At 51.0% G+C, this 22,275-nt stretch overlaps 2 protein-coding genes and 1 long non-coding RNA gene across 9 annotated transcripts; 1 reads left to right on the top strand and 2 right to left on the bottom strand.

Annotated features, from left to right (window-relative positions):
* Positions 1-3,620: 3,620 nt before the first annotated feature.
* On the bottom strand, positions 3,621-5,972 carry C2CD4D (C2 calcium dependent domain containing 4D). Of its 6 annotated transcripts, none has more exons than XM_063605278.1 (2): positions 5,868-5,972; positions 3,621-5,027 (listed from the first exon to the last, which is right to left on the bottom strand). In XM_063605278.1, exon 2 carries the CDS (start codon positions 4,794-4,796, stop codon positions 3,735-3,737), a length of 1,062 nt encoding a protein of 353 aa, XP_063461348.1. In that variant the 5' UTR covers positions 4,797-5,027; positions 5,868-5,972; the 3' UTR covers positions 3,621-3,734. The 6 variants fall into 6 exon arrangements, 5 of the variants coding, with proteins under 5 accessions (XP_063461348.1, XP_063461346.1, XP_063461343.1 ...); XM_063605276.1 differs by having other exon boundaries at positions 3,621-4,986; positions 5,868-5,959; XM_063605273.1 differs by lacking the exon at positions 5,868-5,972 and adding an exon at positions 5,407-5,722.
* On the top strand, positions 4,266-16,059 carry LOC134730591 (uncharacterized). Of its 2 annotated transcripts, none has more exons than XR_010112427.1 (4): positions 4,266-4,403; positions 7,544-7,834; positions 9,843-10,040; positions 15,921-16,059. It is a non-coding gene; the product is annotated as an uncharacterized LOC134730591 (long non-coding RNA). The 2 variants fall into 2 exon arrangements; XR_010112426.1 differs by lacking the exon at positions 4,266-4,403 and adding an exon at positions 4,407-4,544.
* Positions 12,118-22,024, bottom strand: THEM5 (thioesterase superfamily member 5). Its single transcript, XM_003817230.7, has 6 exons — positions 19,130-22,024; positions 17,945-18,146; positions 16,741-16,879; positions 13,872-13,982; positions 13,428-13,552; positions 12,118-13,104 (listed from the first exon to the last, which is right to left on the bottom strand). The coding sequence occupies exons 1-6, from the start codon at positions 19,250-19,252 to the stop codon at positions 13,061-13,063; spliced, it is 744 nt and encodes a 247-aa protein (XP_003817278.3). The 5' UTR covers positions 19,253-22,024; the 3' UTR covers positions 12,118-13,060.
* Between the last annotated feature and the right edge of the window lie 251 nt (positions 22,025-22,275).

Raw genomic sequence — 22,275 nt, 5'->3', positions numbered from 1 at the left:
TGCCCTTTCAGGGAGGGCCTGGGGGTCAAGGTGGAAAATATGTGGAGCCTGGGTAGTCTGCGGTGGCACACACTTCCCCAGCCCCATCCTTGGAGGGCCCTCTCCTTGGGATGCCTGATCCAGTGATTAGGGACCACCTTTCTTTGGGTTCTAGGGGGTTCCATGCCTGGGGACGCCTCAACCCACTGGAGTGACTCAGGGATGGGTTGTGCCTCAACCGTTGAAAAAGGACAGCCCAGGCTCTGTAACCTTCGGTAGCCTCCAGATCTCACAGTCCCCACCCCTCCCCCTTCTTGTCACAAAGGCCACTGTGGGTGGAGGAACAGTGGGAGTTTGACCCTAGCTCCTGGCCTTGAACTTTCCACAGTGACCCTGCTTGTACCTCTCCTCTACCAATTAACATTTATAGTCACACAGGCTTGGAGGCGGCAAGAAGGGTTTAAATGCTGGAGCAGAATCACTTATAAGAATGTGGTCTGCCATTTACTAGCTGTGGGCCCTGAGGGAAATCTCAGCCCTCAGCTACCACATCAGTAAAAATGGGGCAATAATACCTGTCCTAACTAGTGGATTTTTTTGTTTTGTTTTGTTTTTGAGACAAGGTCTCACTTTGTCACCCAGGCTGGAGTGCAGTGGCGTGATCTCAGCTTACTGCAGGCTTGACCTCCTGGGTTCAAGAGGTCCTCCTGCCTCAGCCCCCCAAGTAGTTGAGACTACAAGTGCATGCCACCACATGCAGCTAATTTTTGCATTTTTTGTAGAGATGGGGTTTCACCATGTTGCCCAGGCTGGTCTCAAACTCCTGAGCTCAGGTAATCTGCCCGCCTCAGCCTCCCACATTTATCCACTTATCAAAGTGTTAGGATTACAGTCGTGAGCCACCACACCTGGCCTCTGACTAGTGTTTATAGAAGTGCTTTGGGGCCAGAGCAATCTGCACACTGGAGGGGTTCTTAGGACCTCCTCACTCCCATGTTTCTGTACTTTAGCTACCCAGGATGTTCCTCCAGCAATGCTAGGGCCCCCATCACAGAGCCTCAGGGCTGTGAATGCTGAGTGAACTGCTCCTGGGAGGAGTGGCCTTGGATTTCCTCACAGCTTCCCCTAAGCAGTTGGGGTGGCAGTGGGGGTGTCTGGGTGGAGTCAGGTCAGAACCTTTCCCTCCAGCCAGGGCTGATCCCCAGGCAAGCTTACTTAACCTATCTATCTGATCCATTTCTTTCTTTGTAAAGTGGGAATAATAATACCTACTCTCCTGAGTGGTTGTGACGCGGTGGCTTATGCCTGTAATCCCAGCACTTTGGGAGGCCGAGGTGGGCGGATCATGAGACCGAGACCGAGATCATGAGACCAAATCAGGAGATCGAGACCATCCTGGCTAACACGGTGAAACCCCGTCTCTACTAAAAATACAAAAAACCAGCGGGTGTGGTGGCACGCGCCTGTAGTGGCAGCTACTCGGGAGGCTGAGGCAGGAGAATCACTTGAACCTGGGAGGTGGAGATTGCAGTGAGACGAGATCGCACCACCGCACTCCAGCCTGGGCAACAGAGTGAGACTCCGTCCCCCCACCCCAAAAAAGAGGAATACTAATACCTACTCTACTGAGTGGTTGTGATGATTAACTGAGATAACACAGATAAAGTTCAGGACCTGGTCCAAAGTACTATGGTTAAAAAAAAAAAGTTTCCTCTCCTCCCTCCCTCTTTCTGTCCCTATAATCTTCCCTTCTCTTTATCTGACCCCTCTTTTCTATTCCCTTTCTTGCTTTATTTTTCTCTGTAACATATCACCAAGTAGCATTCTTTACATTTTAATGGCTTATTTTATCACTTTTCTGATCCCCATGTCTGTTTAATCACTGCTGTATCCAATGCCTGCCACCTGATGGACCTTCCCGAAGTATTTGTTGAAGGAATGCATGAATGAAGGTTCTACGGCCTCTAACTTTTCTTTCCAGATACTTTCAAATGGGCATCAAATCCAGTTTCTCACCAAGGGTTGTTATGGGAGAATTTGGGGGTTGAAATAGAAATCCAGTACTAGGCGTAGACCTAAATCTATAGGTAGACTTCCCAGAATTCAGACATGGGATTTTAAACTGGCAGGGTACGAAACCTTTGCAGAGCTACCATCTTAGGGAAGGAGGCCCCTTTTAGAGTGACTTGATTGGGAGGCAGCAGCTGGCAGTGGGGGGTATTATCTTGAAGTGATTAAGAGTCCAGACTCTGGAGCCAGACTCCCTGAATTCTTCCCTTTACTAGCTATGTGAGTCCTAGTTCTTCCCTTTACTAGCTATGCGAGGCCCAAGATCCCATTGGATAATAATAGTATTTACACTCTAATAGAAAGTGCTGGGAGGAATAAATGGCTTGACTAATTGTTGGAACAGTTCCTCATGTGGTTATAATCCATGTGTAGTAGTTAGCACTTAGGATTGTTTGGTCAATGCCACCACCTGGTGGACACCTGGAGCAAGAGTTCTCTGGCCTAGGGCTGGGTGGTGGGGACCCAATCAGGGAAGAGAGAAGGAACTGGAGAGCTGTCTGAATGAAGCCGTGTGTGTGTGTGTGTGTGTGTGTGTGTGTGTGTGTGTGTGTGTCTGTGTGTGTGTGTGTGTGTTGGAATTTAACGTGTCCAGGTGCTGAGGTTTTTGAGGTTTTGTCAGATCCCGCAAGCTTAGCCCTGGTGCAGGCCACAGCTGGCACCATGAAAAATGAGAAAGGGCCCAAGGGAGAGGGAGAAAGAAGTTGGGTTAGCCTAGTGCCTACCTCACTTCCTCCCTCCCTCCTCCAAGCCTGGCCTGAGTCCAGAGGAACCGGCTCCTGGGAAGGTGGAGGGAGAGAGAAGAAGGTCACTGCTGACGTCAGGGACATTCAGGTAGAGGTAAACACAATGTGACCTACAATTATCCACCTCCCCCCACCCCCACCTCCTTCTGGCTGGAGGAGCCTCTTCTGGCATTCCTGAGAACAGTTCTCACACTTTGGTAGTACCCCACCTCCCCCCTTTCAATCCCTGGGACATTATATCTCATTCATTTGGTACCCAAGCACCTCTCTGGTTCTTGGCTCCAGACTTGCCCCACCCCTCAAGGGACGCACAGGTGTGGAAGAGGCAAGAGGGAAGAAGGAAGACTAAAGGGCACTGTGTGTTCATCTGACATCCCCTGACTCACTCTCAAGACCCAGAAATTTCATCTGTCTTCAGGACAGATGTGGGTTTTAGAGGGGCACAGGAAGGGAGTGTTAATTTCCTCTGTGCAGCCTCAAGTGGAAGGTGGCTTGTGTTGGTTTCTGTCAGAGTGACTCAGTGATTGCAGGGCTCCCTGATTGTTCGGGGGCCTTGTTGGACGGGGACCTTAGGACCTACTTGGCCCAGATCTACTGAAGGAGCATCTCATGGGGATGGAGCCCAGGACCCTGCATATTTAAAAAGCTCTTCCAGGATTTCTGATGTCTGGTTATTCTGATGCTCCTTCAAGCTTGAGAACCACTGCTTAAGGTCTGCTCTACTCAGACCGTCTGAATGAGCATCTTCCCCCCGCGTATGGCCGGGATAGAGGGAAGATCGGTAGGCTCTATGCCCGAGCGTGTAAGGTGCCAGTAAGGGGAAATATCTGGCCAAGGACAAGCGGACATTTTATTAGCAAAAATAAATACAAGCCGGGCAGGGTGGAAAGAATGTGGACTGCAGACACAGTGGAGACGTCCTGAGGAAGCCAGGGGCTCAGGCTACAGGCTGAGATGGGTGGGCGCCAGGGATGACCCGGGACCTAGTCCCCCACCCAGCGGGGGCAGCAGCGCAATGAGGGGCGTCTCGCACTCCCCCAGCAGCACATCCCTGCGAAGTCCCGCGCCCCTGTCTAGCACCTTGGCTCTCAGGCTGCGGGCGGCCAGGTCCGGGGGGCCGAGCCCGTCGAAAAAGAAATCCTCGTTGAAGATGGGGTTGGCGCTGCACTTGACCACGCGGCTCTGCTGCTCCCGCGGCCGGACGCGGGGCCGCAGCCTCAGCACCACACAGCAGCCGCCGCCGCCGCTCCCGGGGCGGGACCGCGGCCGGGGCAGGCCCTCGGCGCTCACTAGGCGCAGCCGCAGCCGCCCGGGCCCTGCCTGATATTCGGTGGAGAGCCGCAGCTGCCCGCCGCGGGGCCCCAGGCGCAGCACGCTCTCGCGCGTGGGCCGCAGCTGGCAGCACAGGAAGTCCAGGTGGAAGAGCGGCGGCGTGGGCGGCCCGGCGCGGCGCGGCGAGTGCGGGCTGGTATCGGCCGAGCTCGCTTTTTCTGGGGACAGAGAGTGCGGCCTGGACACCCGGCGCCGGCCCAGGCCTGGCCGCGGGGAGCCGAAGGGCGACGAGTCCGGCGACGAGGCCGTGTCGCTGTCGGGGGCCCGGCAGAGGCGCAGGTCCGGGGCGGAGACGTGCAGCCGGGACTGCGCCGCGGGGAGTCCCCCGGCCGGGGCGGGTGGCGGCCCGTGGAACAGGGATTCCCGCCGGCGCGTGTGCGGGCTCTCGGGCAGGAAGGCCCAGCCTTCGCGGCCCGCCAGGTGAGGCAGCGAGCAGGTCGCGGGGAGGCCGCGCCCCGCCACGTGCCGCCGGGCCGCGGGCACTGCGTCGCCCGGGTCCGGGAGCCGAGGCGGGATGAAGAACTGCGGGATGCGATCCGGGGTGAGGACGTTGGGGCAGGCGCTTGTGGGCGGGCCCGGGGCGCGACGCTTGGAGAACAGGCCGGAAGGCGCCCAACGGGCCGCAGGCTCTGCGGCCCCCACCTTATAGCCAGCTTTTTCCAAGAGCCACATGCGGTGGGTGGGGTAATGGAATTCCGAATTCCGCAGGGCCGAGAGGGTCCAAATCCCGTCTCAGATGGGAGTGCTCGGCGGAGCGGGGCTGGGCGAGGAGCGCAGAGGAGTCAGAGGTGAGTGATGCTGGCGTACACCGGGCGGTCAGCCACCGCGCCCCGGTCTCCGGACCCACTGGGAGCGCGGACCCCTATTTGAGCAGAAAAAGAAAGGGCGGCGCAGTCTGGGGGGCTGGGAAGAAATGGAGGGAGCAAAGGGCCAGTCACATTTTCATATACGGGCCTCCGTCACCAAGTACACAGATTCTCCCACTGGTACTAAAGATGCCCCATTCACCTTAGAGTTAGAGGGCCCATATAGTATCCACCAGAACCCTAGGGTACTATTAGGACAAATAGGATAATAACCGCATTATAGCAAAAGGACTCAGATCCCAAACCCCCAGGGACACTGCGCCCTGGGCGGGCTCACGCCCTCCTCCCCCGCCCATTTCGAAGACTTGGGTTTTCCTCTGGGATCCAGTCTGGCGCCCCTTGGGACTTCCTCCCTTTGCCAGGCTGCCCCGGCTCAAGCTTCTCTGGCCTGAGCCATCCCTCAGTCCTAGCCCCACCTGCCGCCTCTGGCTCCTCCTTCCCCTCCTCGAGTCGCTCCAAGCCAGAAGAGGACTCACTTCTGCTCCTGGCAGCCAGGGGACACACCTGGCTGCTGACCTCAGGACACCCTGGGCTGGTCCAAGGAGACGCACCTCCCGGGGACACAGAATCCCACCCCCGGTAGCCATGACCGTCCAGCTCCCGCGCCTCCCAGCCCTACCGCATCCCGCGTCTGCAGGGCGGGGCCGGGCCGTTGGGTCGCCCCTCCCACTCTCCACTCCTTTTCTCCCTCGGAAACCACCGAGCACAAAGGCAGCATTGATTCTCCGCCACCCTCAGAGCAGTCTCCGGAAGGCTCCGCCACCACGCGCTCGCCTCAGCCCTGCGCGGAGCCACCAAGAGCACCGTGTTCCGACCCTCTGCCCTGGGATCCGAGCTAGCGATCCTCTCCGTCGCGCGCCCGGAGTGCTGGCCTCACCTGTGGGTCGCCTTTGGGTTCTGGCCTCAGGCCCTGACACTTTCAGAGCCAGAGGGGAGCAGCTTTCTCTGCAGCTTGCTCCCCCAGCGCAGTCCTTATGGGAGGAGCTGGCAGGGGCCTCCGCTGCCTACGTCCTACCTCTTTTCCTGGATAAACACAGCTCTGTCTGTGCGGCCATCAGCCCGGTCTTCTGACTTCCTCCAGCTGAAGCCAGGTTTCTAGCAACAATCCATTCCTGTGCCCAGGCCTCCTCTGATGAAACTGGGCTGCTTAGGGGTGGGGGAGGGCTACAGAGAAGAGGGAGACGGCCATCAGTGGACAGTGGCCACTTCTTTGGTGCTCGGTTCCAACCCCAGCCCTCACAGGTGAAGTCCGTCTTCTGTAAAACCCTCCTGGTTGAAATCCTGCCTTGGCCCCCAGTGCCCTGTTCTGGAGCCATTCCAATAGCTCCAAGGCAGAGTGACTTGCAGTGATCAGTTGTCTGCATTATTCTGGCTAATAGTTCTCTGAATTATTGTGGCTAAAGGAAAAGTGGCCAGACTCAGGATTTCTGGACTTAGAAATACTGAAGATAAAGCTGGATCCAACAGTCAGGATCAAGCTGGCCTATGTCCTCCATCCCTGACAGATCTTAGGAAGCACAGGCCACCACAGACAAGATGAGACCATCAGTTGCAGTCTAGACACACCTACCATCCTTCAGTCTCTGAAAGGAAGCAAGGCTAGTTCCTCGCCTAGGACCACTCTTCTCCTTCATGCTTCAGCTCTGGAGGCCCTCACTGACACCCTCCCACCTAAATTAGGGGCACCTGCTGTACACTTTCATAGTACCTCATACTTTTCCTTTATGGCATTGATTACAGTTTTTCCCCCTCTATTTATGTGGTTATTTGTTTAATGTCCACCTCTCTTACTAGACTAAGAATCTTAAAAACAGTGCTTGGTGCAAAGCAGATACTCAATCAGGATGTATTTGATGAGTGAAGTAGTAAGCAAAATTATACTTGAATCAATTTGTTCATCCATTCATTGAAGTGCCTAAAATGCACCAGGCACTGTGCTAGGGGGATACATAGAATAGAGAGCTGTCTAAGGGGAGAGACAGACAATAAACATGCAAACAACAATAAGACAAATCCTGAAATGCAGGAAAAAAGATGAAATAAACCAGTGAATGCAATGATTATTGTGTCATCTAATACTTGAAGATTTTAACAAAGCAAGTGTTTGTTTTGTGGCGATCCCTGGTGGCCTCCAGACCTTCCATTCATGTGGCTTCTGACTCAGCTCAGCCCTGGTGTTGTTTCTGGGGAGGGTCCATGTTCTTGGAGTGCTGCAGTATTCATTGCTTTGTCATCAGTCAGATGGGCTGGGAATCTGGATTCTGCGACTGACTAGCTGTGTGACCTCTAGCATGTAACTTAATCTCTTTGGGGCTTACCTTTTCCATCTGGAAAACAGAAAGAATAAAACTCTCAGAGTTGGTATGAGGATTAAAGATAACACGTGGGCATCATTTAGGCTGACATCCGCTAAAAGTGTGAGAAAACAGAAAACCCAACTCAGTCTGACTTAACAATATGGACACTTGACTTCCATAAGAAGAAGTCCAGAAGTAGGTAGGACCCAGGGAACACAACTGTTTTATTTTTCTTCCTTTTCTTTTTTCTCTTTAGGCTAGTCAAGTGAAGCAGTGGGAGTGGAGATGGAACAAAGAAATCTGCAATTGGTTGTGATCAATTAGTTGTAAACACTACTGCACTTGGACCAACCTCTTCCTTTTCCTGACTGCTTAGGAAGGATGGAATGTATTTCCTTCCTTCTGGGAGTGTTTGAATGAAGATTAGACTCTCCTTGACCATGAATGAAGAGCAACCAGTTTTTTAGTATACAGTGATTTAGACTCTGGGTCTGGAGTGTAGATATCATGGGCACTGTGAAAGCACAGAAGGAGAAAAGGTTTTTATGTGAGTATATGGGAGAGGAAATAGTTTATTGTCATAAGCTTTTTGGCTATGGCCTCCATTACATCTCTAGCTTTTGGAAGGCACTAAATTGAGGCCATTCAAATCCATGTCCACCTATCCTTTGCCCATCGTGAGACTGATGGCTTAGGAAGCATGTGGTCTAGGTACTAGAGAGGGAGCCTGACCCACCTACCTCACTGCTGCTGCTGAATTTGTGCACAACTCTCTGACCTGGTTCCATGTCACAAAGGGTTTCATTGTCTCTGATTCCCTGAATCCCCAGCTCTAGCCGCAGATCCTGGAACCCTAGCATATGCCTGAAGCTGAATATTTTGCTTGCCAGAGTAAGAGTTTTTACATAGACTCTGTCATCTTCTACTGGCCCTCCTTTTAAACTGAGGCAGCGGCTGCTAGCTACTCACCAAACCTATTTTACTTTCTTTTCCTTTCTTTTTTTTTTTTGAGACAGAGTCTTGCTCTGTCGCCCAGACTGGAGTGCAGTGGTATGATCTCGGCTCACTGCAACCTCCGCCTCTCAGGTTCAAGCGATTCTCCCACCGTAGCCTCCTGAGTCGATGGGATTACAGGTGTGTGCCACCACACCCAGCTAATTTTTGTATTTTTTGGTAGAGATGGAGGTTTCACTATGTTGGCCAGGCTAGTCTCTAACTCCTGACCTCAAGTGATCCACCCACCTCAGCCTCCCAAAGTGCTGGGATTACAGGCATAAGCCACCGTGCCTGGCCCCCCATTTTACTTTCTTCTTTAACATATAGTTAGAATGAAAACATGTTGAAGGGATGATGGCATTAGAAAATTACCACTGGCCACTATCACAGTAATAATTGCTTTAGGCAAGAATGATCAATAAAAGCTAAAATTAATGGGCAAAAGTATGATGAGAAACAGGATATTTATACAATTGCAAAGTGCCTCCCAATAAGATACTTATTAAAACGGTAAAAATGGTAATTTTCAGTGGAGAAATATGGCAGACACCATAGTAACCAACTGATCAAAGGGAACATTGGCATTAATGGGACAAATCAGCATCACGTTTCTCTTGTCATGAAGCACTGAGAAGGCCACAGCATTGCTTCTGAAATATTGCAACAAAAATGAATAACTTGAATCTAATGATGAGGAAACATTGGAGAAATCCAAACCTTGGAACACGCTACAAAACAACTAACTCATACTCTGAGAAACATATCAGTGGACTGGATTCCAAACAGTGGCTCATGCCTGTAATTTTAACACTTTGGGAGGCCAAGGTAGGCAAATCACTTGAGGCCAGCAGTTTGAGGCCAGCCTAGGCAACATAGGGAGACCCCATCTATACAAAAAATTAAATAAAATTTATCTGAGCTTGGTGGCATGTGCCTGTAGTCCCATTTACTTGGGAGGCTGAAGCAGGAGGCTCCCTTGAGCCCAGAAATTTGAGGCTGCAGTGATCTATGATCACGTCATTGCACTCCACCCTGGGCAGCAGAGCAAGGCCCTGTCTCTAAAAAAGGAAATTAAAAAAAAAAAAAAATGTCAAGGTAATGAAAGACAAAGAAAGAGGAACTGTTTCAAATTAAAGGGGATTAAAGAAACATGACAACTAAATGTGACATATGATTCTGAATTGGATCCTGAACCACAGAAAGGATATTAGTGGGCAACTGGCAAAATCTGAATAAAGTTTGTAGATTATAAAAAAAAAAACAGACAAAAAACATGTAGTTAGACCATATTTTCTTTCTTTTTTTTTTTTTTTTTGAGATGGAGTCTCGCTCTGTCACCCAGGGTGGAGTGCAGTGGCGCCATCTCGGCTCACTGCAACCTCCGCTTCCCGGGTTCGAGTGATTCTCCTGCCTCAGCCTCACGAGTAGCTGGGACTACAGGTGAGCACCACCATGCCCTGTTAATTTTTGTATTTTTAAAAATTTTTAGTAGAGATGGGGTTTCACCATATTGGCCAGGCTGGGGTTAGACCATATTTTCTAACCAGTTTTCTTTGCAGTTTGGTGGGGCTTTGTGACTGAATTCTGGCCAATGGAACCACTTGGAGGCCTGGCCCAGAACATCTCCCTGTGGATTCTCTCATCTGGCAACTGGATGCTTACACCAAGGGTGATTTTGGAGTCATGTGTTGGAGATCACAAAGCTTTTGTCAGCCAGGTTCCTGAATGACTGCTAGACACCATGGGCTGAACTTTATGTGAGTGAGAAATACATTCTATTTGAAGATATGGGTTAAGCTACAGAGATTTAAAGGCTTATCTGTTTCAACATTTGGTTTTACCATACCTAATAACAAAGTCCTTCATGATACGGCCCGGGAAGCTCTAATTCTTTGGTAAACCTTCCCTAATCTTGACCTCTTCCTGAACATCCCCTCCACCTACTAGCCTCAGTAGAATTCTGGCTGTCTCAAGACAGGACACTTCTTACAGCCGTCCCTGTGGAAGCTGGTGCCACCCTTCTCCTCCCCAGGCTCAGAGGAGCTACAGACTTCTTCTGGATAGCCATTGCCTCCTCCATTGTTCTTCTCCCTCACAGCAAATCTTTTCTCCTTAGAAATGTGTACCAGCCATGTTGCTGTCTTCCCTCCCCTTCCACTGTTCTCACCTGACTCATCCACCATTGCCCCTGGGTTTTGCCAGCTGGTTCCCACCTTCCTTTCTCCTAAGGTTGGTGCCACTCCAGATACCTGTTTTCTACCAGCAGCTGGGCGCTCAGGATGTCTTGGTCACACATGTACCTGGTACCTGTTTTCCTGATCCCTACAGCGGTTTTTCCAAACCATCCCCCTTCCTCCAGACCTCTTTCCCCACTAATGGCCTTGCCTTCCATTTCATTGAGAAAGTTGAAGCACTCTGGGTTGAATCCCCTCAACTTCCTGTCCTGCTCTGCACTCTACCTCCTTCCTTTCAGTCTCAGAGTCATGCTGACGCTCTCCCATGGCTTCCAAGACAGCTCTAAGAGAGCTGTTCTGTTGGATGACACCTCTGTCCCTCTTTCTTCTAAAAGTTTCAGCCTCTTTCCACTAGCAATTAAAATACAGTCAAATATCTTTCCTTGAATAACAACAACATTCCCAGAAAGAAGCATCTACATTCATTTCCTCATTCCCTGTTCATATTTTCATCCACTGTAATCTGGATTTTTCTCCCACCTCCTAAGATTGCTCTGGCAAAGGAAACCACATTTTCTTCATGACCAAATCCAAAGGTCTCTTTTTAATTTTATTATGCACTTATTTATTTTAGTTTCTTACCTTTTTTGTTTTTGTAGAGATGAGTGTCTCACTTTGTTGCCCAGGCTGGTCTCAAACTCCTGGCCTCAAGCAATCCTCCCACCTCGGCCTCCCAAAGTGTTGGGATTACAGGCATGAGCCACCACTCCTGGCTCAAAAGCTTCTTTTTAATTCGCATCTTCCTTGCCTTCTCTTCAGCATTTGATACTGCTGACCTCTTCCTCTTAAGGATGGTCACTCCTGTCCTGTTCTCAGCCTCTTTAGTGGATCCTTGGTTTTCTATCCCAACTTTGAGCCTTAGTGTGACATAAGGTTCTGGTTCTATTTTTGACCTCTTTCCTTCTCCTTCCCTCCCTCCCCTTTCCCCCTCCCTCCTCACCTCTGTCTTTCCCCTTGCCTCCTTCTCACTTCCACTCTGCATAAGGCATTCCCAGGGGTTTCATGTCACATTTTTTTTTCTTTTGGGACGGAGTTTTGCTCTTGTTGCCCAGGCTGGAGTGCAATGGTGTGATCTCGGCTCACTGCAACCTCCGCCTCTCGGGTTCAAGTGATTCTCCTGCCTCAGCCTCCTGAGTAGCTGGGATTACAGGCATGTGCCACCACACCAGGCTAATTTTTTGTGTTTTTAGTAGAGATAGGGTTTCTCCATGTTGGTCAGGCTGGTCTCGAACTCCCGACCAGCCTCTCGACTCTCGAATCACTCAAGTGATCGGCCCGCATCGGCCTCCCAAAGTGCTGGGATTACAGGCATGAGCCACCGTGTCCGGCCTCATGTCACATTTTATATTGGCTCACAATTTGAGTCAGTAGCTTATCTCTCCAAGCTCCATATCACAATATCCACGTTCCTGCTGGCACTTGCCACATGGTACAAGTTCCATGGGCACTTCAAGCTCGATGCATGTAAAACTGAGCTGATTGTTTACCCCCACCTCTTTCTGTATTTCCAGTGATAACCACCTGGAAACTCATAAGCCAGAAACTTGGAGCTCATCTTCACAGATCCACATTGTATAACTAGTGGCAAAGTCCTGCACTTCCTGTATTTGTAACATTTTCTCATATCTCTCAGCTTCGCAGCTCTGACCCCTGCAGGCCCTTACTGTCTCTAGTGTAAAGCCTGCGGGGATCTCCTAACTAGTACTCCTGCCTTCAGTCTTGCTGACGCCTTACTGCCACTGAGTCATCTTTCTAAATAACAAAGCTCTGTCACTCCCCAGCCCAAGCCCTTTGGAGGCTCCCTGTTGCCTGCAAGACAAAGTTCCAGCTCTCCAGCAGGGATTATGAAGCCTTCCTGTGGTTTGCTCCTGCCCACCTTCTCTTTCCCTAAACGCCTGCCCTCCTCAACACCTTGCTCTTCTCCAAAGTCCCTGTACACTTTCACACCTCTGCACCTTTGTCTTACTTCCCTTCTGCCTGGGATATTCTCCTCTCCCCTGCCTGCCTGATGAACACCACTTAACTTTTGAGACAGTTCAGTAAGAGCTTCTTCTAGAAGATGTTTTCTGATTGCTTTTGTTGGGTAAAACTAGCCCTTCCTCCTGCTGAGATGACACTGCAGTCATGATAGAAGCCAGGGTGGGTGTGGGAGGAGCGTGATAGGGCACTCTGACTTGGCACCTGGCTCCCGCATTGTGCATCTTGAGACCGGGGCCCTGTCTTTCACTTCTGGGTGCCTGGTGCCTCACACAGTGCCTGACACCTGGCGGGTACTCAGTAAATCTTTTCAGTCGGTGCCAAATGGGAAGGTGGGTATGTGAGATGCCCTGGAAGGATTTTGATTTCCAACCACAGAAAGGCCCTGGGCCGAGAATGGGACTGTGAGACTTTATTTACTCAGAGAAAAGGGTCCTTTCCCTCGCCTCACCAATTGCTGCTTGAGGACCCCTCCCTGCTCTTTGATGGGTCCCAGGCAGGCAGGGGAGGCAGGAGGCAGGAGGCAGGCAGGGGAGGCAGTGGCTCTCCTGCAGGCACAGTGACTGTTACTGGGGAGACTCTTCTTCCAACTGCAGCTGAAGGAAAACACCTGCAAGAGAAGGGTAAGCTGAGCTGCAAGAGCTGCACTGAGATGGCAGGAGCTTGATGGACACTCTGAGCATTTGGCTGCAAATTACCCATTACCTGGGTCCTGTCCTTTCGTTATAGGTTGGATAACTCATATATAGAAAAAAAAATCCTAGTTCTGCTCTCCCTTGCTTCATCTGTGTCCCTAGTAGGTGCCCTATCCCACCCCTAAAGAAGCTGGACCACAGCTTGGGATGAATCATTGGCATCTTTTCTTCCTCCTGTTTGTTCTGGGGGTGGGTGGTGGCGGGACGGGGCCTGGGGCTGGGCTGGGGGCTCCTTTACCTGAGGACTTGGCATAAACTGTCTGCTGGTCTCTGCTGTGGGCGATGCAGGACATGTAAAGCTTCTGGTCCTCAATCTTGTCCACTTCTACGTCCATTACAACCAGAGAGCCCACGGGGATCAAGCTGGGAGACGAGGCAGCTTAGCCCATCTCTCATGTGAACCCGGTTCCCCATCCCTTCACTCTCTGTGTCCTCTTCCCTCTCTTCATCCCTCCCTGCCTCGAGGACTCAGAAGTGGCCCTGGGCTCAGGGCCTTTTTGTCAGCTCCCAAAGTTGGACAGCAGAGGCTGTGTCCTGGCCAGGGACTAGAGGAATTGCTTGGGAGTGGGCTGGGGAAGGAGAGTGGCAGGCAGGGCTCCTACACCCCAGCTGCCGAGGATGGCCACTTCCAGGGATGAAAAGGTCTGTGACTTTGGCCAATGCCCCAGGGACCCATACTTACTTTTTGAACCTGATGTTGAGACTTAGTGTGAACAGCCCCTCTCCAGCCAGGAAGGCAGTTTTAGAAAAGGTCTCGTCCATCATGGCTGCCAGGGACCCGCCGTGAGCAAACCTGGGGGTGGGGTAAGGTGAGGAGCAAGGCCTGGGCTGGGGCTGCTGGGCAGACCCCCTCAATGGGCCTTCCCTCCCTCCTGTGGTGATCCTACCTTTCCCTTTCCCTAGACCCTTCCAAACACAGACGTTCAGCCTCAGGGCAGCCAAATAGGAAAGAAGGAAACAGCTGCATCCCATCTGATCAAACCCGTCAAAATCAACTGAGCTTTTCTGTTTTGCTTCAGCATGCGTTTGCAGCCAATGATACAACATTTTATTTCATCAGAGAAATTGTTTTTTTCTGATAAAGTTAATAGAAAACATTTTTCTGGTTCATTACCTAATTGCTGGCAATAATTGCCATAATTTGGAAGGATGGGCATATACAGGAAATGAAAAAGTCCCTGAACTTTTTGACTCAGTCTTTGAGGAACAACCCTGGGCTGTTTCTCACCTTACCAGTCACTACAGCCAGTGCGGGGCCCACATCTCAAGATAAGTAAATGTGAAACATAACTTATGACCTATCAAGGGCTGGCATGACACACTTCTGAGCAGCATTGCCACAGAAAGCAGAGCGCCTGCTTCAGCAGGCTCAATGCTGAAATTGAGCTGAAATGCTCAAATGCCGCAGACATTTGCTTTATTTAGAATGCATAGAATGGCCAGTCGCAGTGGCTCACGCCTGTAATCCCAGCACTTTGGGAGGCTGAGGTGGGCAGATCACTTGATGTCAGGAGTTCGAGACCAGCTTGGCCAGTATGGTGAAACTCCGTCTCTACTAAAAAATATAAAAATTAGACGGGTGTGGTGGCAAGCGCCTGTAACTCAGCTACTCGACAGGCTGAGACATGAGAATCGCTTGAACCCGGTGGGTGGAGGTTGCAGTGAGCTGAGATTGTGCCACTGCATTCCAGCCTGGGCAACAGATCAAGACTGTCTCAAAATTAAAAAAAAAAAAAGCATAAAATGTTCATTCTTGCTTATGCAAGCTTTATGTCAGCTACTTCATGGTTGGCTAATTTGGGGAAAATAGGCACCCATTTTAGAATTCAAATAACACCAAGCAGATTTGAGTTCCTGATTTTCAAAAGCACAGCCCATTCTCCACAGAGCCAGATCAGCTGTCCACACTGTACTGCCATGGGTTACCCTCCTGCTGCTGTGACCAGTGGCTTTTCCAGACCCTTCCCTCCCTGCTTCTTTAGTCTCTATCCACCCAGTTGGACTCCTTGTCCCACAGCTCACTACCTGTTTGATCTTGAGCAAATTGCTAAACCTTTCTGAGCCTTAGTTTTTCCACCATGAATTTCACAATTCTGATCTCAGCAGATTAAATAAACAAATGTTTGCAAACATAATTTACACACTTCTTAGGCACTTCCCTGTCTGCCTCCCAAATTGCTTGAAAGAGAGTGAAAAGAGTTGGTGTCAAAGAACTCGAGACCAACTCTCTCCTCCTTGTCCTCACTGGCCAGCCTGGGGACCCATTGGCCAGTATGTGGATCTACAGAGTAGCTCTTGGCCAACGAGTAACTCCTCCTTCCCACTCCCCATGGTCTAGGGGCCTGGTGGATACTAATCTCTTCTCTAGACCCCCAACCCCTCAATCCACTGACTGGCCTTAGTGTTGGATGGTCCTCCTCTGCCTCTTTGGCCTCACTTCCATCAGCCCCTAAATAAAAGTCAGCCATGCTTCAGAAAGGAGGGAGTCCATGGCCTGGGCAGGGCTCTGAGCAATTCACTAGTATCTGCACAGTCTAGTGTGTGGAGCAGTGTCCCTGTGGAGGACTCCTTTGGGATGGCCAAGGTGACTGAGGGCTGCAGTTGGCATCCACAGCCTCTGGAGGCCCTGACATCTATTTAGCACTCTGGATTCTATTTAACCCCAGTTAAGCCCCTCTCAGGCTTCAGGACCCTAAAGCCACTCCTGCCCTCTCTTGTCTCTCCCTTGCAGGAGCTCCAGCACCACCTCCAGCCTTCAGTGACTGTCTGGAGCAGGCATCCGGATGGAAGAGAAGGGGGACAACCATGAATTTGGTGACCCACGGTCAGCCTGATTTCCCTTGTGGACACATTTATGCCCAGTGTGCATTCCTCCTGAGGTCTGTTCCAAGTCTGGAGGCAGCAGAGTAGAGTGGAGAGAACAGTGGACTTGGAATCTCACCTCCCAGATTAGAGTCCTGGATCTGACTTTGATTGCTGGTGCTGCCTCGGGCAAGTTACTTTAGCTGTGTGCACCTCCATTTCCCCATGGATAGAACATGGGTTTTGGGTAGAAGTGTCTGATAGCTGTACTGTGCTTTACGGTTCATGAGCACGCACACATAGGCCCATAATATCATATCTCTGGTCACCCTGGCAGGTAGATATTATTGCCCCAGGTTTCAGGTAAGAAGACTAAAGACCAGCGGTCAATTGCTTGCTCAGAGTCCCACAGCCAGCAGCAGCCAGGCAGGACACCAAGTCAGAGTCTAGATTCCGGATCTTGCCCTCTTCCAAGTGTACCACATTCTTCTCAAAGTGGCCTCTCAGGTCTTTTGTCCAGAAAATTTTGAGACTTTGATGAGAAGCCCATATCTGCACACTGGGGGTTAGGCCAGATAACCCTGTGTGTCCTTCCAGGCCTGGTATTGTGAGGCTGAAGCCTAGTGCCCCACACTCCCTTCCTCACCCCTTAGAGAAAGATAGAGACTCCAGGGCCAGCCTGGTGGGTGCTGAACCTGCCCTGCTGAGCCAAGCCCAGGAGGCAGCCAAGGTCCTACCAGTGACCTTACCCTGGGGGCCCCTCCAGGTAGGGGCCTGGTTGGAAAAGACAGACCGACTTCTTCTGGGTTGGCTGGAAAAAGATGACATACTCAAAGCCTTGTCCTTCCACTTGGATGCACCTGGTGAAGATGCGACAGTCACCTTTGTCTGGGGAGAGATAGGCAGTGTTGCAGCCAGAGAAGGGAGGGTATGGTCAGGATGCAGCACCATGTGGTTGAGTCTTGCCTCTGGTACAAGATTAAGGAGAGAAAACCAGAGGACACCAGGTCCACCCCCAGGGAGCCTTCCCTCTGGGAGCAGAGGCACAGTTGCTGTCCTCACAGAGCCTTTCTGTCTAGGGCAGAAACATGCAGGAAGTGCCCTGGCTGAGAATGGAGATAGGATCAGGGCCAGGGCAAGACTTTAAGAGACCATAAGCATTGAAAATTGAAAATGTAATTACTCATGTAACTCACATATAATTCAAAAGAATAATACTAAACAGTAAAATAAGAGCAGAAAAGTCCATCAAAGTTCTGATTTTTTTTTTCCAAGACAGCTACCACTACTACATCCTTTTTTGGAAGTACCAAATTCTTTGAAAAAAAATTATGTTGGTATTCCTGCTTTGTTTGTGCCATAAACCCAAGGGTAGTCTGTCCCCTGTACCACTCCTTCATCACTAGGCAGGAAGACAACATATATGAGTGAGAGAGACAGGGAGATGCACATGCGTGCACACGCGAGTGCACACACACACACAAGAAGGTGGAAGCTTATCATTAGGATCCATTAGGATCATTAGGTGTTTCAGGAGTGCTGCTCCAGACCCCGCACAGCAGGGATGATGTGCAGGGCCTCAGTGGAAGGGGTGTGGGGTCCAAGGGCTTTCACAGGGTTGGGGCGGAAGGCTTGGGATGAGGCTTGATAGTTAGGGAGGGGCAGTCAGTGAGAAGTCGGGGCAGGAGCTGGGCTGGCTGTCCTCCAGTGGGGACATGCTTGGCTGGGAGCAAAGGTGGGCCCACCAGGGTGTGCTGCTTCAGATGGGAGGAGGGGAGCTGGAGACCTGAGAGGACACCCGCCGCCTATTGCCTGGGGCGGCAGCATCAGGGGTGGAGTTGGACAGCAGGAAGAACTCGCTGAGAACTGGAAGGCGGTCTGTGAAGTTGCTTCTCAGTCTTAGAACACAGGGAAGGGTGGCTGGGGTGTGTGTACTCATGGTCCTGTCCTTACCTGAGGAAACTGCCAGTCCAGATGGGAGCTTGAGTCCCTGGATGTGGTCTCTGTTGGACTTGAAGGAGGGCAGCTTGATCCAGCCGCTAGACTTAGTCTTCTCCAGAAATTCTTGGTACAGGCTCAGCATGTCCGAACACCAGCTGGCATTGGGAAGAGCATAATCCTTCAAGTCTGTCTTCTCTGGCAAGAATCTTGAGAACTGGGCAGGAAAAATCAGAATGACTAGACAGCATCCTGGAGGGGGGCTGCTGCCTGGGCTCGGGACCTCTAAACAGCTGTTCCTGGGTGCTGGGGCTTCTCAATCCCTTCTGCCAGAGTATCGATCCAAGGGAAAGGGCCCATATTCCTTGCAGGGGGGCTGCGGACCCCTATGGGTGACGAGGCATAAGGATGCTAAAGAGCAAGGGAAGGGCGGGCAGGGAGTGGGTCCAGAGATGATGGGCATGCTGCTCGATGTGGTGCCTTACCCTTGTTCTGCTTAAAACATGTGAGCAGTTCTTTAAAGTTGACAACTGCTCATATTAGCCTCACTGTACAGATGGGGAAACTGAGGGAATATGGCCAAGGTTGCCAAGCATGTGACTGTGAGAGCTGGTGGTCGCACTAGATGCTGTCTCCTCTGCAGGGCAGGGTCACAGTTGTTGAGGACCATTCTAGCAACCCCCACCTCAGGGGCTACTCCAGCTCTGCCCACTGCTGTGGGCCTGCCTGGGCAGGGTGGCTCCTTTGAAACACATTTGGGCCCCCACAGAGGTGTGGTGCCATGGCTGGAGCACAGACTATGTGCCCATCTGTGTGACGTAAGGAAGTCCTCTGTAGCGTCACCTGCTCATACACCAGTCACAACTGTAGACAGCGTGTGAGCTGTTTGCCAATGCCACAGATGGGGTCCTCTGTCTGGGGATACCCCAGCTTTGCTGCAGTAGTCTGAGTCCCACAGGAGGATAGTCATTTGTTGGTGGCCACACAAGACTCAGAGCCAGATGCAGGTCTCCTGGTAGTTTTAGTTTTGAATGGGGGCGACTTGGTATCCCAGAGCACTTTCTCTTTGCCAAATCAAATAGCTCCTCTGAACACTGCCCACCTGCCCTGGCCATGGGCTGGGAAGAGGAGATTTGGGGTGCTCCTTAAGCCCTAGGCTCCTGGGAAAACACTGCCCATCTGGCTGAGCTGGGAACTCACCATGGAGTCTGTGGAGGATCCAAATGCTGAGGCAGGGTTGAGTCTGGGCAGGATATGGGGGGCCTCAAGAAGGCCTCTGTGGTGGCCAAGTCTTGCTGCCACCTGGAAGCATCTCCTTATCATGGCCAAGTGCAAGGATCCAGCCCTGCTTGGATGGAGGGTCTTGGCTGACTCCCAAGGAGTGCTTTCAGCTGCACTTGGGGCCGCTTCTCTCCCTTCTGTTGCAGGCTTTCTTTCAGAGAGCTAGGCGAGCCTGGGCTGGTGTGCTGCAACACCCACAGATGCTCGGCGCCTTTAGCTGGTCTAGGAGCCCCACCCAGTGCTTGGGGAGGGACAGATGCTGCTTGGGCATGAAAAGGCAGCAGGACTGGCTTGAGTTGCAAAAGGAGTAAACAAGTACATAAACAAATAGTATGGGGTATATAGAGCCTTGGAGAGCTGCCTGGGGGTTCTGAGGGAGAATCCAAGAATATTTCCAGAAGGATAAGGGAAGCCTGTCCCTTGATTGGAGGGTGCTGGTGGAGTGTTCTTGGTATGTGCTCTGCAGTGTATACTGGACTCTGAAAACTCTGGTATGATTTTGTGACTCAGAAAACCAACTCACAGGCCGGGTGCGGTGGCTCACGCCTGTAATCCCAGCACTTTGTGAGGCCGAGGCGGCGGATTACGAGGTTAGGAGATCGAGACCATCCTGGCTAGCACGGTGAAACCCCGTCTCTACTAAAAAACATACAAAAAATTAGCCGGGCGTGGTGGCGGGTGCCGGTAGTCCCAGCTACGCAGGGGGCTGAGGCAGGAGAATGGCGTGAACCTGGGAGGCGGAGCTTGCAGTGAGCTGAGATCTAGCCACCGCACTCCAGCCTGGGCGACTGAGCGAGACTCCGTCTCAAAAAAATAAAAAGAAAAAAAAGAAAAAAAAAGAAAACCAACTCACAGCCTTAGACACCTCTTTTTTTTTTTTTTTTTTTTTGGTGACACGGAGTTTCAATCTTGTCGCCCAGGCTGGTGTGCAATGGCGTGATCTCGGCTCACTGCAACCTCCGCCTCCTGGGTTCAAGTGATTCTCCTGCCTCAGCCTCCTGAGTAGCTGGGATTACAGACACACACCACCACACCCAGCTAAATTTTGTATATTTTTTTTAGTAGAGATGGGGTTTTGCCATGTTAGCCAGGCTGGTCTTGAACTCCTGACCTCAGGTGGCCTCCCAAAGTGCTGGGATTACAGGCGTGAGCCACCGCACCCGGCCAACACCTCTTCTTATATCCCGGACAAAGGTTAGCACAGGAGAGTTTCACCTGCTGGTCTCTGGCTGGGGATAGGAGTTGGAGGTGGGGGAGGGCTTGACAGGGAGGGCAGAAAATAATTTGGGAGGAAACAGCTTGGCAGGGATACTCTCATGTTTTGGGAACCCCGTGCCCAGGGAGTGGCTCATGTCAGCAGGCAGTGCTGGGAGTGAGGTGGGCGCGGCAGTGAGGCTTTGTTGAGTGGGAAGGGACACTCAGCCAACATCTGCAAGGCAGTGGGATTTGGTGGTGGTGTGTCTTCTATTGAATTTAAACTGCCAATTTTCAATTAAAAGTCTCAGTTTTAAATTGACTAAAATAAAAGCATGTTCTAAAGATCAGTCCTCGCGCAGTGGCTCAAGGCTGTAATCTCAGCATTTTGGGAGGCCGAGTGAGACCTTGTCTTAAAAAAAAAAATCAGAACTGTGCAAAGGTGGAATCATAACAGTGATGATGACGATAATAATAGTTGTGATGATTATGACATTTTGGCAGGTTCCAAAAGATGAAACTGATTTAATGCGGAAACTTAAAAGATTTGGTTCACCCTCTGTATTTGGTTGCCCTAGAAGAAGACTAGAATATAAATATTTCCCCTCACCTCCTGCAAAGGTTTGAATTAAACTTCCTCAAGGACTGGGGGAACCATTTTTGTTGTTGTTGTTGTTATTTTGTCAGAGTCTCACTCTTGTTGCCCAGGCACCATCTCGGCTCACTGCAACCTCTGCCTCCCAGGCTCAAGCAATTCTCCTGCCTCAGCCTCCCAAGTAGCTGGGATTACAGGCGCTTGCTACTACGCCCGGCTAGTTTTTATATTTTTAGTAGAGACGGGGTTTCATCATGTTGGCCAGGCTGGTCTCAAACTCCTGGCCTTGGCTGATCTGCCTGCCTCAGCGTCCCAAAGTGCTGGGATTACAGGCATTAGGCACCACGCCCAGCTGGAAGTTTTTTTGGTTGATTCAGGCTCTGGGTCTAAGCAAAGATATTTGAGTTGGTTGCCATCCCCAGATAAGTGAGAATATCTGGCAGCACTCATTTTCAGCCCTGGGCCGCAGCCGTTGCTGTGAGGCAGAAATTAAAAAAAGATAGTGAGTACTACATTCATTCACTCCAAGAAAAGTAACAGACAAGGCTAAAAGAAGGTCATAGTGACCTAGTCTGAGAAGTAAAAGCCAAGGCCCAGAATGTGGCAAGGCAAAGGTTAAAAAGAAAGGAAGAACAAGTTTTTCTCTGCCTAGCAAGCTCACTTCAAAGACAATTATAAGATAATGCTCTTCGAGAAGTCGAAACCAAAGGAATAGGCTCCAGACATCCCCCGTCTGGAGCAAGGGTGAAGGAAAAAAAAAAGGACAAATGTCTGTCTGTATTTAGCCAGTTCTTGTTTTTTCTTTGCACGCAGCTACAAGGCCACCAGCTATGCAAAGCCACAAGTTATGCCAAGTCATCAGTTATGCTATAGATTATGTGACCTGTCATTATATGATTAACTGCCTGTTTTGCTTCTGTAAGCCTGCTTATAAAAATCCTGCTCAGTCTTTGTTCAATGCTCAGCTTTTTGGATGTGAATCCACTGAGCCAGTGCCTACCTTAAAATAAACATCGTCCTGTTTTTCCATATCTGTCTCTCTGGTCCTGAGTTTACCACAATAGCTGTAGCTGGTACCCTGTGCCTGTGGCTTGCCCAGGCGTCCCCTGGCACTTGGCGTCCCTTCATTCCCTGGGTCCATCCTTGATCTGGAAGGATGGACTTGAGAAGACAGGATAGAAAAGAAAAATCCTAGGAAGGGTAGGTGAACTGGAGAGAAGTCAGAGGAAAGGTGAGTGGGGAGCAAGAGGGGATCCTCAGGCGGCCCTGACAGCTG

The sequence above is a fragment of the Pan paniscus genome, chromosome 1 (assembly GCF_029289425.2).
Source record: "Pan paniscus chromosome 1, NHGRI_mPanPan1-v2.0_pri, whole genome shotgun sequence".
Lineage (NCBI taxonomy): Eukaryota > Metazoa > Chordata > Mammalia > Primates > Hominidae > Pan > Pan paniscus.
This window is presented reverse-complemented; position numbering and strand designations above follow the sequence as displayed.